At 45.2% G+C, this 15,887-nt stretch overlaps 1 protein-coding gene across 1 annotated transcript in view; it reads left to right on the forward strand.

The window, feature by feature from the left end:
• Positions 1-15,887, forward strand: part of LOC118178082 (zonadhesin-like) — a 40,018-nt gene that overhangs the window by 5,958 nt on the left and 18,173 nt on the right. The window contains exons 3-19 of the mRNA XM_035346301.1: positions 4,628-4,820; positions 5,336-5,472; positions 5,988-6,212; positions 6,713-6,854; positions 7,158-7,281; positions 8,638-8,829; positions 9,219-9,356; positions 10,015-10,197; positions 10,300-10,494; positions 10,942-11,090; positions 12,244-12,412; positions 12,819-12,906; positions 13,435-13,479; positions 13,599-13,739; positions 14,327-14,509; positions 14,887-14,958; positions 15,752-15,878. Coding sequence (XP_035202192.1) covers positions 6,182-6,212; positions 6,713-6,854; positions 7,158-7,281; positions 8,638-8,829; positions 9,219-9,356; positions 10,015-10,197; positions 10,300-10,494; positions 10,942-11,090; positions 12,244-12,412; positions 12,819-12,906; positions 13,435-13,479; positions 13,599-13,739; positions 14,327-14,509; positions 14,887-14,958; positions 15,752-15,878 — 1,979 coding nt within the window. The 5' untranslated portion in view covers positions 4,628-4,820; positions 5,336-5,472; positions 5,988-6,181. The remainder of the gene's footprint in view (positions 1-4,627; positions 4,821-5,335; positions 5,473-5,987; positions 6,213-6,712; positions 6,855-7,157; positions 7,282-8,637; positions 8,830-9,218; positions 9,357-10,014; positions 10,198-10,299; positions 10,495-10,941; positions 11,091-12,243; positions 12,413-12,818; positions 12,907-13,434; positions 13,480-13,598; positions 13,740-14,326; positions 14,510-14,886; positions 14,959-15,751; positions 15,879-15,887) is intronic.

A 15,887-nucleotide genomic window follows, 5' to 3' on the forward strand; every position in this document is an offset into this window, starting at 1 on the left:
CCACTGCCCTCATCTACTTTTTGAACAGGGTGAGCGAGTCCCCGGGGCTACCACATTTATCAATACTGAAGGCAGTTCATCTAGAACTATCCAGGCTGTAAAATTAACCTTTCACATACAGGACAATGACAGCAAGGTTTACAGCATCCTCCTTTCCAGCTTTATTTAAGCTACTTAGAGATAAAAAGAGTTGCGGAGACTGCCTATTTAGAGAGGTCCTGGAGGGAAATTTCTCATACCACTGAAGGTTTAAGGTGAGGTAAAGGCATATGCTTGGAGTGAGGAAGAGAAAGGTAGAACAATGTGTCTTGGTAATTACAAACATTCCTCCTGCTGGCTGTGCACTCAGGTAGTAATTGGGCCACAATGCTCTAGGCCACTGTAGAATAATTTGTGCTGGTGCAGGGGGCTTGCAAAAATACAATGCTTGACGTAAGATGCCTTTTAAAATAGTGCAGTAAAGAGGAGGATGGGCTTCCTTTGCAACTTGTCGGCTGGGTGGTTGCACCCAACAGTGTGCACAACTCACACTGGGTGTACAGTGTTGTGTGGCAAATTGGTGTTAGATGGTTAGCTTGATTTCATCTGCTGTGTCAAAATCAACCCCTCCAGAAAGCAGGGCACAGATAGGAGTTTGTTTTTCCAATTGTGTGAATGCAAGGAGAGGGCCCACAGCTGTCACTCAGCTGGCTGGGTCTCCCTGGTGTCAGGTGGTGATGCATGCAGAGCACTGAGTATTTCTGCAGGAATGCTCTTGGTGTGCTAAGGTCATTCCTGCTGTCTATTCCATTATAAAACGAGTTTATTTTACTCACTAGTGACATCTGGTAGAACAGGAGATCAGTGATTCAGCCAGCAGTCTCTGTCACGACAGCTATCCTAACGAATGACACCTCTCAGTGAAATAAACCCTTTTTTCAGTGGAGTGGACTGCATGCGCAGCTACTTCTGAAAGAAAGGACACTTCCATGAATATATATGCAGCCGTAGAAGTGAGCGCCCAATCCAGGGAACCATTGCTGACCCTCAGTTTATGAAGTGTAGGTGAAAGCTTTTCACTATCTCAGTAAAATGTTTCAAGCTGATAGGGCTGGAGTGCCAGGCCTGGAACACCTTCCAAACACCTTGGGGCACCACTGGAAAGTTTAGGGTAAGGCCATCAATTGACTTTTACGTTACCAGGAATTTTAAGGAGCAGATTCTTTGTACAACTGTGTTTTCCTTTTGCTGCTGAGCCTGAAGGCTACCATACAGCTTTCCATTCTGTAAGACACAGCTGGCAGAATCAGCAACCAGATGGACTTGTCTCAAACAGAAATCCACCCCATATTAAAACATGACCTTGAAGAGTCCTGTTACTAGCAGTACAAAAAGTACGTGTAGGTCTACATCCAGAGGTGCTAACTAACCCCTTTTTTCATTGGAGTTGCCTGTATCCTGATGGATGTGGCCTTAGTATCTACATGTCTACCCTATGCGGAGATTTCTAGGAAGTTTCACCAAAGGGAAAAGGTGATTATTGTGCTTTCAATAGAAAGAAATATGGAATAATCTGAAATGATCTGCCCACGGTAATCCAACAGGTCGGTCACGGAGTAACATTGTAAAGTAAGTTGACTGTATGATTTCCCTTTGGAAAAGGGGTTTTCTTTTTGTATGGGTATGAATCAATCACAATAGTCGCAAACCCGTTTTTGCAGCAAGGTGAAATTAGGTTACAGATTAGTCTAAGCTTTTTTTTTAATTACAACAGTAAATAAGCATTGTCATTTATGGCTTCAGAAGCTGTAGAAGCCCTGCTCTTAAGAACTTCTAAAGCACTGTTTAGACGAAGGTGCACGTGATGTTCTGATACGCTTGCAAGGGAATAGACACAAGGTTTGCACAGACTTCCAGCCCTGTTTTCTGTGGCGTTTTTTTCTAAGCATTTTTGCTTTGGTTTGGTTTTCTAAATCAGCAGAACTTCATTGTGTATCCAGTAGAACTAAATGTCATGCTGATGATTGAGAAATGTGTTAAAAGTGACTAGGCTTTGCAGCTCAGCAGTGGGTTAATTAATTTAAAAGGAGAGAATAATGTGTGGGAAAGTGATTAATTTGTAATTGTCTGATTTTTACTCTTTGAAGTTCAGAGGTGGCTGAAATGTACTTTGTTTGGTGAAGGCATTTATGTGAAGTAATAGAGAGATTAGCTGAAGACTTCTCTGCTACCAAGTCTTTGATAAGATGTGGAAAGGGAGACCTGGCTTTCTGCTGCAATAATCACACGTTGCTCAGGCTAACCCTGCCTGGCTCTCAACATTTCAGGGTACCTCAGTGTCTCTCACAATGGTATAAAATATGCCACTCTCTTCTTAATGATGCTATACAAATTGGAAAATAGAGGGAGATTCAGGGGATGAACTCCATTCACTAAGCTTTGGCCCAAGTCCAGAGTGTTTTCTCCAGGGTCACAGATCACTGCTAGGAGCAGAAACCCAAAGTTCAGTTGCTCACTCTCCCTTCACATCTGCTGTGCTCTTTGCCTCAGAGAGGTACACGCGCTAAGAAAATAATTATCTCCTTCAAATCGAGCCATATATTTTTCTATTTGATCATTTCTTTTTTAGCGAATGACTCAGCTGCTAAAGCATCTTGACTGTTGAATGATTTTTTGCTCACCAGCTAAGACTAGGAAATTGCTGCTTTCCGCCCACTTCTGAAATTAAAACCAGAATTGCATTTACATGGTGCAGCAAGGAAGAAACCTCACATCTCATCAAGACAGCAAAATTCAACAGACAGGGCCAGTGGCACCTGAACAAACACTGAAGAAGCTGCAGAGGAAATGAGAGTTCAAAAACACTTTCAGTTTAATCATGTAAGCTGTTATCCTATGCCTGTACTACCTTATATAATGATGTTGTCAACTCTCCGAAGGAAAACGTGGCAAAGCTAGGACAATGCTCGCTGAAAAATAGGCAGGGGACACAAGAATAAATTCTGACGAGGCAGGGAAGATTTCAAGTCGTACTGCCATGGGGTAGGAGATGGTCTTAGCCTGTCTCTTCCATCTGTGTCACACAGTGAGTGTGACGTACTTAACCCTCAGTGAAACCAGGTTTATCCGCATGGTATTTATGGCCCGGCAGGTATGTGGGCTATCTATTCCTACAGAATGGATAATATGCTGTAAATCCGTGCCCTGCTTGGTTTTCTATGGTCCAGGTAGCCATGCTCTTCAAGTCTGTTCTGAGCTCTGCAGTAAGGGAAGCACTATCTACAGAAAGTTGGGCAAAAAGCTTAAATTTTACATAACCAGAGTCAAGTGGCATGGGTTCTGGTTATGTAAAATGGCAATCCTGGGTCTGCTAGGGGTGCAGATCCACATCACAAAGCTTTTGTCAGCTGAGGCAATTTTTAAGAGTTCCCTGTAGGGGAACCCTGCAGATCTGTGGGGTTACAGCCCCCTTCGGGTGTGTGGATTCAAGCTCTTACACTTAGAGCTGGGGAATGAGGCAGCCTCGAGAAATTCCAGTCTTGTGCTACTGAGGTTTTTGAACCTTGTGTTTAACTGTGTCATGAGGAGTGTAAGGGGGAAACGTGCAGATGTTTCTGAGGGGTAGGAATGAGAAGGTGGGCAGAATGCCAAGGGGGATGTGCCCCTCGATCTGGCTTTGCCACCTGAGGAGCCCTAACCTGTCTGCACGGGCGCCTCCGGTCTGTGGAGAGGGAGATTTTAATACGTCCTGGTCAACTTGGGCGTGCTGTGAGGTTTTTCTCCAGCCTTGCAGAGGCTTGTATATGCTACACACACTGGTGTATGCTCGAGCCTCGCTGTGATAAGCACTTGGGAGGCAGCTGGGGTTCAGCATGGAACTACTCCAGGGAGCCATGATAACACCGAGCCAGTGTTTTTCCTGCACAGCCCAAATTGCTCTGTTTGCTTTGTGCTCTTGAAAGTCCTGACTCAGGAGGATAGCAGCTACTCCTGTGCTAGATTTGTGTTTCCTTTTCACTGAGTTAAGCATCTGGGGACATCGTATAACTAAATGCACTTTCTGAACATGGCAACACAAATAATTTTTATCACCTATTAATCTTGCCAGAGTTTCCTTTAATTTTACAGTTTGAGCACCTGTTAACGTATGAGATTTTAGAGATGGTCACAGCTCAACTGGTTGTCATTCCAGCAGGTATCCGTGTGTTTGTGTTGAGTCCATCTCCAGTCTGCGAAACCTGTTCAGCTCTCTCGGTATTCAGAATGCAAATATGGAAACGGCCCAGCTTTCGTGGGAACACCAGGCTCTTTTACAACTGAGGTCCAGGCGTTCTGGTTGTTAAATCTACCTGAGTCAGTGTGTTTTCAGGCTGATGTGTTGATTTTTTAATGCATCTTCTCATATTATCAGCTCAGAACGTAGTCCAGGTGGTTCTGCTGCTTCCAGGAGCCACTCAATTGCAGTAATAATCAGCTAATCCAACACCACCACCTTCTGGCTTTGCAATAACTTCCTTGCTGTTATGACTGAACTTCCATCATACTTCCTTGCTGTAGGTGAAAGCAAAGGGATCACGTTTGGAGGACCCTCTGTTTCATCAGCAGGTCCTGCTCCCTTTGGGACCCTAAACGTCTTCTTTCTCTTTAGGAACTGGGCTGTGTTTGAGGTGCCCTGCTGGATATTTCTGTCCTGCTGGAGCAAATCACCCAACGCCATGCCAGCCAGGTACATACAATCCTCTCCAAGGACAGGACGAAGCCACTGACTGCAGACCCTGCCCGGCAGGGAGAGCTTGCACTCAGGCTGGACTAGCTCAGCCTGACTCGGAGTGCCTACCAGGGTGAGCCTTGCTTGTTTTCTGTGCTTCCCTTTAAGCCTACGCATATAGTTCAGCTCCACTGTTGGGGTGTTGTGCACAGGGATGCACAGGTGGCATTTTCTGCAATGCTGAGAGTTTTTTACATTTTCTGGCAACTCAGCGTGATGTAGGCTGTATGGGTAGAGGAGTTGTCTTAAACACAATGGATTTTGCTGCCTTCTATTGCCACAGAAATGGCGAGAGAGTGAAACAGACACGAGTGAAGCCCAGCCACAGGTCCATGATTATGAACAACACAACCTGGCTGAATAACCCCCATTCTTTTGGTGCAAAATGTATAGCAAAACCAATGCATTCAGTGTTTTCTTCTCAGTCTGTGTTAGCAGTTGTCAGTTACATTTCTGACAGCTGCAGTACCAAGTGCTTCAGCTTTTCTTCCAGTTGCAGCTTTCCTCCGGATACATTGGGAGGGCACAGAATTTGTCTCCCTCTTGCATCAAAGCATTTGCCCCAGATAGCCTGCTGTGTTTTATTAGGTTCGTGTGCCCAGTGGGGTCATCCAGCCCTCATTTTCCCAGCAACGCCTGTCCTCCAGGAACAGTTGGCAATGACTTCAACCTCTTTGATAAGTCCCAGTGTGAAACATGCCCTGCTGGATTTTTCTGTGTTAGAGGTAGGTGGCTTTATGACAAAGTGAACTGTACTCTGTACCTCGTAGCGTGAAGCTCCCCAGTAAGTACCAGAGCAGGTCACTGAGGTATCACAGTGCTGGTAAATGGGGAAAAAGGTGTCTGTGTAGGGTTTAGTGTTTCTGCAGAGCCTGTTCTGCTCACTGGATGGGTTGGTTTTAATTTTACTCTGAGGTTTTTCCTTTACGCTACCCCATAGTTACTGTTTAACTTCATGATCTGGAAGCAGCCAGTTTTTACAGTCTCCACATTTTTTTTTGCTTGTTGGTGGCTTCTTAAACTTGGCCACAAAGTAGGTGGCCAGTTTTGGGCCCAGGCACCCCGCAGGATTCTCAAGTTTAGAAATAATTGCTTCAGTAACCAGTTCTGCGACACAACCTCTCATCAACAGAGGAAATAGTTACTGTTATCTGACCTTAAATGGATGAAAGGTGTAAGAGCTTCTTTGCTTAAAAATTAAATTTGCTTAAACCTTAAAAATTTGGTTTTGTTTTTACAGGAACAGGGGGAAGACAGAAGCCTCCTGCTCCATGTCCAGCTGGTCACTACTGCCCACCAGGCACAAAGCACTCAACGCAGCACAAGTGTGCCCCAGGCACCTGGAGCAATAGGACGAGGTTGACATCAGAAGATGAGTGCTTGCTGTGCCCTGCAGGCTGGTTTTGTGTAGGAGGACTTCATGTCCCTTCTGGCATGTGCAGCTCAGGGCATTACTGCCCTCAAGGTAGGCAGTTTTTCCCAGAAATGAAAGAAATTTAGTTCATTTCTGTCTTTACGAATTTTGTGGACTCTGAGTCGTATGCTGAGTTTATCAGCATAATTTTCTGCACCAAAGCATTTCAGTGTGGAGTTGGATAGCAAACTGTCTGTTCCGAATAATGAATACTTCTAACCTTTACTGCTTGAAATGGACACCTTGATATCATTATTTTCTTTCCTTTAATTTGCAAAGAATTAAAATGCACAATCAAGTGTCTGGTACAAACACAGTTATAACTTGAAAGTTTGTGCCAAGTTTCAGCAGTATTTACTAAGTGGTGACTTTTTTGGTTGGTTGGTTGCTGCTCAGAGTTGGGGGCAGTGATTTAAACATATATAAATACATACTTACATGTAGCTCATGTAAATACCTAATAGCAACAAAGAACAAAGGGTGTTATTGCCTTGTCTCTTCAAGGCTTTAGCAAGAATTAGGGCATTTCTCTCATTTTTTTTTTTGGAAAGGTACACGGAGAAGCACACAGTACCCCTGCCCTGCTGGAACTTACAGTACCAGGCTGGGAAATGGCAGAGTGGAAGACTGCGTGGTCTGTCCTTCAGGGGCTTTCTGCACCAGGGGAACCTCCAAGCCAGTTCTTTGCCCAGTGTAAGTACACTACACGTGCTGTCATAGCTGTGGGTCTCTGTGCACACAAAAGGATTTGTATGTAGCATTTCAGAACACTTCTTATAAAAAGAGATCGCATTCTGCTCCAAAAATGTTTGCAAATTCATTTCACCGTGCATGTTCTTGGGCAGTCTGGGCAGTTTTTTTCTGAACTGGGCAGTTTCTTGCTTCAGAAATGGCAGATATCCTCCGTACAAGAGGCTAAGAAATGCAGATGCACTGTCCTTTTCTTGGTCAATTTGCTGCAGTTGATGACTCCCTCTGTTCTGTTTTCTCACGCAGAGGAACCTATCGCATGGAACATGGTGCAAAAGTGGCTGCAGATTGTGTCCCTTGTCCTGGAGGGTATTACTGCCCTGAACTTGGCACTGTTACTCCTCGAACATGTGGTGCCGGCAACTTTTCAGTAAGTAGCAATAATTTTATCTTGGCATCTGTTCAGCATATTGGCAATTTTGGCAGAAAGAGGAGCTGCAGGATATTCCCCTCAAGGGAGGAACTGGAACCAGCCCATCTCCTTGCATTATGAGTCTGCTTATTTGGGGTGATTGTGTTCGGTGTTTTCAACAATATTGCCCACCTGTGCTGAGCCTGTAAGTAATGAGAGAAAGTGCTAGCCTAGAGAAAGCACCGGGAATGTTCCTGCATGGTCAGGCTTGGAGCTGCTCCAGACGTGATGCCAAAAGTGCATCACGTGTGCAGTACTGCTCTTGCTGTTAGTCCCACTCCTGAGGCTTGTGGTAGCAATAAGTTCATCTGTCGTGCACCCAGCAGTGGATAGTTTGGTAGATGCTTTGAATTTTGGTTATTCAGTTTAGTTTTTCATTGTTAGTGTAAGTATTGCAGGGGAATAGCAGAGCAGGCACCTGTATTTAGTTCCTGCCTGAGAGGATGTATTGGATTGCAATGCAGTTAAATAATTGTTTGGCTGTGGAAAGTAAAACAATGAGATAGAGCCATAGAAAGGAGCAGTGGATGGCACATCGACTCTCACAACAGGGTTCTGAGGCTTATTTCTTATTTATCTGCCCCAAAACTGTAGTGAATAATTCTAGCAATAAGTGCCAGATTTCACTGTTGAGGGGAAAATGGCATGTCACTGCTGTCAAATGAGCCCAGTAGTTCTATTCAGGCTGGTTTTCTATCACTGTGCACAAATTTTGTAGTTATCACTGGATGATTCATTAAGATAAGAGGGGAGATAAATGATGAATGGGGATGTATGTGTGACAAATGGACCTTGATTATCTTGATTATCTCTCTTTTGCACTTTGTAGTTCAGCATGACAAAGAAAGATGAGGGAATGTGTTTGTTTTTCTCTACTCCTGCTGGCAAAAGATGTTGGATTGGCTGTTGTGGGGGTCCTTCTGCATGGATAATCCACGGGAAGCGACAGGACCTGCTTCTTGTTTGTGAAGCACAGGCTCTCTTGCCTGCAGGGTGAATACACTGAATTACATACTGTTTGTTGTTGTTAGGTTAGATTAGGTGGAATTTTTAAGGGGAAACCTTTCTGTTTCCAGTAACATTGCTAAGCATAACAGGGAATGGTTTGTATGAACAGGGTCCTGTCGTCGGTTCCCAAGGGCAATGTCTTTGCTCAGTGGCTTTATTTTTGCAGACTGTTTTATTTACTGGTGGGCTCCTTTGCAGTGTTGGTTGCGTTTATTTCCTTTGTATTGTGCCTCAACACAACATGTCGAACATGCAGGGATTCTTTTGTCCTCTAGAAATGGGAACCATGTGCCTTTCATGTTGTAGGACCAAGGTTCAGCCTCCTGCTTGCCGTGTGTTGTTGGACATTACTGTGCCAGTGAGCACACCAGCCGGGAGGTGATGCTGCGTGCCATGATTTGCCCAGCAGGTCTCCTGTGCCCCAAAGGACAGGCAGTCGCTCCAGATACCAGTAAAAATGCCTGCCCAAGAGGATACTACTGTCCCCAGGGAGATGCTGTGAGTGCTTCTGCTTCAGTCCTTGGGACACTCTCTTCTCTCATTGTGTTGGTTGTACAGTTACAGTGTCTGCACTGGAATCTTGCTGCAGGAACCTTTCCTGTTTTTTTTATTTTTCTGATTTCAGTGCTCTTTTGATGTTGGTATTGACCCAACATATAATTTCACAATACCGGGATAACGTTTTCTGATCTGCTGTATACAACACTCCCCATTTTGTTACAGCCTCTCTCCAGCATTCGTACCTGATGCCTAGTGTTGCTTGTCAGTGTTTGTTCCCAAAAACTGGAATGAAGCATTTTAACAGCTTCAGCTGCTGTGTGTTTGCACTGTGGTATGCAGCAGTCCTGTTAGGATCTTAAAGACCCATTTTTCTATTTTATTTCAAGGGCTTGCCTGCTAAACCTTGCCCCAATGGGACCTATGGTGAGCAGAAGGGTCTAAGCAGTGCTGAGGAATGCTTGCTGTGCCCTGCAGGGAAGTACTGCTACAGAGCTGGGATGGAGCCTCCGGGAATTCCCCACCCTGTAAGCACAGCCCAGCTTCTCCCACCCTTTCTTTTCCAGAGGCTGCAGCTGTAAATGGAGCCTAATTAAAACTTGTACTTCCTTTGCCTTCTGCCTGTCAACGCAGGTTATGAAAGAGAGTTCAAATGTCAGGAGTTGGTATTGCACTGTCTCTAATGAATTTGGGGATCTTTCTTTGTGATTGTCTTGCCCCTTGAAAGAGTGAATTCTTCAAGCATTAATAGAGGTGTTTTTGTTTTTTTTTAAAAAAAGCTTCTATTAAGAGTAAAAAGAGCAGTCAAGTTTCTTCAGAGTGAATTAATCCATGGTCTTATATAAGAGTGAGGTGACAACTCTTACCAATTACAGCCACTTTTCCAGGCACATAGGAAGAGCATCTTTGCCATGACTGTACAGGCAAAGGATAGGGGCTGTCTTAATGACAAGATTTTCCCTCAAGAAATTCTCACCTAAAATGATTATCCTACATGGTCAGAATTTTACTGATCTGTAATTGTAAAGGGATTATGAATTCCTTTCCTACTTTCCTCCCCCACTTTTGCAATAAAAATTCTAGGTTATTCAAATTATAGATGAAGCTTGGCTCTTTCTGTGTTGAATCTTAACAGACTGTTCTTCCCTACCCAAAGCCATGCTGACTGCCTTTTTTGCTTTCTAGACTGGGGATTGCCCACCTGGCTATAACTGCCCTCCAGGGACTGGATTCCCTTTCTCCTTCCCCTGTGCACCAGGCTTCTTCTGGGATAATTCCAATGCTGAGGGTGAGGAGAGGTGCAAACCATGTCCAGCTGGCTCCTACTGTGACACTCCTGCCATGTCAGAGCCCAAAGCTTGTCCAGCAGTGAGTAGTTCTTTTGCAGTCCCCTAATGCAAGAAGCTCAGTGTGGGGGTCTATTTAACAGAAGATTCTTAAACGCTGTATTCAGCTGACTTTGTTTTGCAGGGCTTTCACTGTGGCAAAGGCAGCTCTAGACCTGAGCCCTGCCCAGAGGGCACCTACAGTAACAAGAAGGGGCTGTCGGGGCCATCAGAGTGCAGCCCGTGTGGCCGTGGTTTCTACTGTGCTGCTCCAGGACAGACTGGGCCAAGCGGTCCCTGCCAGGCTGGGTTCTACTGCCAGGGCAGGGCTCTGACTCCCGTAAGTCTCACGGCAAGTTTTTCTCATTTTCTAATTGTGTTCCACCGTGGTGCTTTTTATTAACCCAGTGACTTTCAAGAGCCACAATTTTCCACCGCGCACATTCAAGGTTATAGTGTGAGGATCCACAAAGGCTGTGCGACCCTTTCATAGTTTTCCCTCTCTACACGAACATCCCCGTAACTAAAAATGTAGCCAGGTTTATATCCAGGTGTGAAGTTCAGTGGGTGTGGATCACAGTAGGATTGCTAGTTTGAAAAGGCCATCCATATATCTTCTTCCTGTGTGTTTTGCTACATTTACCTTAAAGAAGCATTGCCTATCCTCTGTACAGCAGAGTATGTCTGTTTTTCTTCTTGGTATTGCTTTGAGCCCAAATCAGTGTGATGCCTTTAATATTTTAACCAAGTTTGCTCCTTTTTTACATGCTGCCTTTTCCAATTTCAGTTGCCCACAGATGGTGTGACAGGAAACGTGTGTCCCCCTGGGGCATACTGCCCACCTGCGTCCCCCTTACCTGTCCCCTGTCCTCCAGGAACCTACAGCAACAGGAGTGGATTGAGAAACCTCCATGAGTGCTTGGACTGCCCGCCCGGGTGAGTGTGATGTTGGCTGAACATGGCTCGGTTCTGTCCCATTGCAAAGGGATTATTTAACCCTCACATTTCCTGCCACAGCAGCCTGTCCTTACCTTTAGCCCTTTCACAGAGGAGTCCCCTCTGGTCCCAGGGCTCCAGTACAAATGTGCTTGCCTTCTCCATGGCTATGTACCTGTATCAGTAGATTTGCAATAAGGAACTTGAACTGTCTTGAGTTGTATCTCAGCTTTTACTGGTCCCTAGCATCTGTCTGGACTCATTATGCCTGTAGTGCTGGATGGCTTGACCTAGCAGTTCTTGCTTAAACATTCTCATTAATACTAATTGGGCAGTCCTTTTTATATTACCAGATTGTATAATTCACCACTATATTGCATCCCTTTTAATGATGCCAGAGTTACACACCTGATTCTGAAGAAAAAGGTAGGGATCTAGCGCTGGCTTTCACCTTTCCATGCGCGTGCACTGAATAAGTGCAGGTTGTTAAGGCTAGTGATGGACAGTCTGCCTTTCAGGCGGTCATGTCTTCATGCTGGTGTGACAAATGGAGCATGCAAGATCATCTCGGGCTTGGTGGCACAAAGGCTGTGATTTTTTTGGTTCACTGTGAAGGGGAATGCTGATTGGGGTGGAGCTGTTGGTCTCTATGGGGTAGAATCTGAATTTTTCTTTCTCTTTTTTTTTTTTTTATTTACATTTTTTCATTCCCTGTTTTCCCTGGAGAGGTAGGCAGAGAAACAGAGCAAAAGACAGCTCTGGAATTCATGTTCTGTCCAGAAGATGAAGGGAATGTCCTCAAAGCTCCTTTTTATTCCTGTATATTTCTAGTCCAAAGAAGCAGAAAAGGCTTGAAGAAAACCAACATCTGGGTGTCTGTGTGATCTATATGCAGATGCCACTCTGTTTTTATAGAGGAGGGTATTCTTTCTGGGATAAAACTACTGAATCTGAGGGGTTATGGTCTTTAAAAAGCATGTGTGACATGTGATATATATACTTCTAAAATTCCTTTCAAGGCCTTTAAGTGAACAGGAACTAGGTCTCACTGAGATCCCAGGTAGACCGCAGTGATTTTTTTGTATTGCAACCACACTATCCAGTGACAAAACAAACTACCCAAGATTTTTATCACTTTCTCTCCTACACATAGCCTTTATTGTGATGGGACAAACAGCCAAGCTCCCTCAGGACCATGTGAACCTGGCTACTTCTGTACAGGAGGGGCCAAAAGTGCTCTTCAGCAGTTGGTCATGGAGGGGCATTATTCCTTAACAGGAGCTTTCAGGCCAGAGCCATGTCCTCTTGGCAGCTTCCAGCCTGTAAGTACATTAGAATTCACTGTAAGATGCTTGCGGGGTCATCACAGCCAATGACAACTGTACAAGTGTGTAAATAGTCATTTGTGGAGTGTCTGTAAGCAGACAGCTTAAAAAAAGAGGGACTTGGGTTTTCTATTAAGCTGAGTAGCCACTGCGCCGTTTTGCTTCTGCCCTGCAGTGGAAGAATTCTTTGCAGAACTAGAAATATTAGACCAGGGCTGTGCCTGCCACTGTTTTAATGCTGCACGGTGCTGTGCAGATACCACAAATCGGTTGCGTTTGGACCTCTGTGTTCATTTTCTAGTAGGGGAAGTCTTGGGGAGTTGGTAGAATGGTCAAAGTTTATTCATCTTATAAGCAGCAACACTGCACATCTGCCGAGTTCTTTCTTATGTCCCTTTTTTAGGGCCGTGGGCAGTCTCTTTGTAGGGACTGTCCAGAGGGTACATTCTGCAATGAGACGGGCTTGTCTGAAGCCCAACCTTGTCCAAAAGGGCATTACTGCTTGGCTGGAAGTTCCCTGCCTCTCCCATGTCCAGTGGTAAGAATCCTTTATGGCTCTGTTCTTTAAGTAGCGCTTTCCAGTAGTTGTCAGTCCCTTGGTGAAGGGCATTCACTACTTCTCTGTCTTTGTGCAGGGAACATACACGGATGTACCCGGGGCAGGTTCATGCAAGCCCTGCCCAGCAGGCACGTACTGCAGCATGGCTGGTCTGACGGAGCCAGAAGGACGTTGCCAGCCAGGACATTTCTGCACTCAGGGATCCAACAGTTCCTCGCCTGTGAGTACTGAACATTGTGCATAGCCCCTTCAGCACTACAAAAGCTTTCAAAAAACATACTCATCTTATTTCCCTTGCTTCAGGTGGGGCTTTCCTTTGGAGATCTTTGCCCACCAGGACATTATTGCCCTGCTGGCACGACGCACCCAAAAGAGATGCCGTGCCCTGCTGGCACCTGGAATGGACAGAGGGGAGCCCAGGATGCCACTTGGTGTCTTCCTTGTGCTCCTGGATTTTTCTGCAGTATGTCTGGCCAAGATGCTCCTGGACAACCCTGTGCACAAGGTGAGACAAAACCAGAAGTTCTTTAGCGGCTCAAAAATGTGGCTGTTGTTTTTTGTTTGTTTGTTTGTTCTTGTTTTATTTTTCATGACAAAGAGGACTCAAATGCTTTCTGCTTTAAGGCTATTACTGCACGGGAAGGACAAAGACTGCAAAGCCAGAGGATGGTGTCACTGGAAATATCTGTCCTCGAGGACATTTCTGCCCTGCAGGCTCAGCAGCACCTTCTCCCTGCCCCAGTGGAGAATACAGTAATGCAACAGGTCAGGAACTGGATCTCTGCAGCTTCAGTGTGACTTGAGAAAACTAGAAGTGGATGGTATCTCATGTCTGCATCCAAGAATGTCTCGATAGCTGCTGACTGCTATGAGTTGCTCAGTATTTTGCTTGGGATAGAGAAAGGGTTTTCTTTTTTGTTTGTTTGTTTGGTTGGTTGGTTGGTTTTGTTTTCTTGCCTTTTTTTTTTTTTTCCCTAGTGTCACATGGTGGGAGGAAAGGGATTCTTTCACCTCTGCAGCAGGTCAAATAGTAGGATTGCAGCAGTGACAGCGCACGGAAAGCTAGTAAGCAGTTAACCAGATTTCCTCACTGTTCTTCCTGCCACCTACCGGTGAGATGTGGAGGTTACTGTGACTCAGGTTGGATTGGGTTTGTGAAGCTTGCTGAATCAGACATCCTTGGGAGAATGTACATATTGGAAGACCAGTCATTCCAGGAGGGCTTGCAGAATAACTTTATTTCATCTGCTGCTTCTCTAAGTGCACAACTAGACAGGAAAAAAGTTGTGCACATGGTATTTCCTTCCAGTTCATCACATGTTTCCTTTCAGTTTTCTGAATTTCCTTCACAGGTCAAGACAAATGCTTTCCTTGCCCTGCTGGGTTTCACTGTCCAAAAGGACTAAGACACCACTGTCCTCCTGGCTTCTATTGCCCTCAGAAAACTGGAATCCATTTGTATCCTTGTCCCCCCGGGACTTACAATCCCTCTTATGGACTCAGCCAGTCTGAGAGGTGTCAGCAGTGCCCTGCAGGTGAGTAAATACCAGTACTCTGATCATCCATGTGGAGCAGTGTCTGAGAGAGTGATCCCTCTGCATCTCTTCTCCCAATCCACTGATGCATCTTACCTCTAGGAAATGAAGTGATAATAATATGCAATCAAAGGAGATTCCTTGTCCCACTGATAGTATCCCCCAGTGAGCCACAGTTTGGGGTTCTTTTGGCCCCCACAGGTAGGAGAAGAGTCTGTTTTTAAACTCAGGGTTTCCCAGAGGAGCACAGTTTGAATTGGAATGCTGATCTTGAGGAATCAGCTCACCCAAAGTCTGCCTCTTTACCTTCCAATCAGTGCATGGAGCACAGCAGCTCTGCTGTTTTTACTGACACTCTTTTCTGTGCGATCTTCCAGGAATGTTCTGTGGAGACTGGGGTTTATCCTCTCCAAGTGGTCCCTGCTGGCCAGGATTCTTCTGCACAGCAGGTATCGAATGTAACATTCACAAGGACAGAAGAGAAGTGGAAAAGTAGAAAGCTGTGATCTTGAGGATTTTCTTACACATTCTCTGTGCAGTCTCTCCCTGGATTTTACTGGAGAGTGTGGCAGGATAGCCCTGAGGAATGAAGCTCTATAATAAAGTTATACTTGGTCGCAACAGGAATTTTTCTAGTCAAAAACGTGCTTTCTGAGGCCAGTAGAAGGACATAGGAAAATACCCAAAGGGGAGCTCAAGGAGTCCTTCTGTTGTATTCTTCCAATGTCCAGCTATCAGCGATCCAAGAACATTTTGAGCTAGAGTTTGGCTCTGGGATCACCATGTATAGTAGTTGAGTTTTCTTTCGGGTCTTTACCAGTTTCTTTGCTCTTTGCATGGCCGTTGTCATGAATGCTGTAATGAGAACAAGTCCAAATTTAAGATACTGTTGGATGCAGTCCAGTTTAAAGGAAATGCTGACAGGCAACTTTGTGTTGTTTGCCACACCAGTGCAGGGAGAACTTGCATTAAAAAGAGGCCTTTTTGTTTCTAACTTTCTGTTTGCCAACTAACACATAAGCCTGGAGACTGCTCTGAAACAGACCTATCAAGTCTGCCGTGATCTGCATTGAGATCCATGCTTGGCAGTGTGGACAACAGCCCTTTGAATTAACTTCATGCTCGCTCCCCTTATTCTTACATAAAAAAGCTTCCTGCTATAGAAATTACTCTATAGGCATGGGAGGGTGACAGACTGTCCATTATCATTAAGGAAACCTTTGGTTTATCTTCCTGGTGTAGGAGCAAGTGTCCCAAACCCTAATGGAGCCACAAACACGAGCACTGGGGGCCCATGCCCACCTGGCCACTTCTGCCCAGCTGGCACAAGTATCCCACAGCAGTGCCCTGTGGGCACTTACTCAGACAGGTGAGCTTT

The sequence above is a fragment of the Oxyura jamaicensis genome, chromosome 24 (genome assembly GCF_011077185.1).
Source record: "Oxyura jamaicensis isolate SHBP4307 breed ruddy duck chromosome 24, BPBGC_Ojam_1.0, whole genome shotgun sequence".
Classification (NCBI taxonomy): domain Eukaryota; kingdom Metazoa; phylum Chordata; class Aves; order Anseriformes; family Anatidae; genus Oxyura; species Oxyura jamaicensis.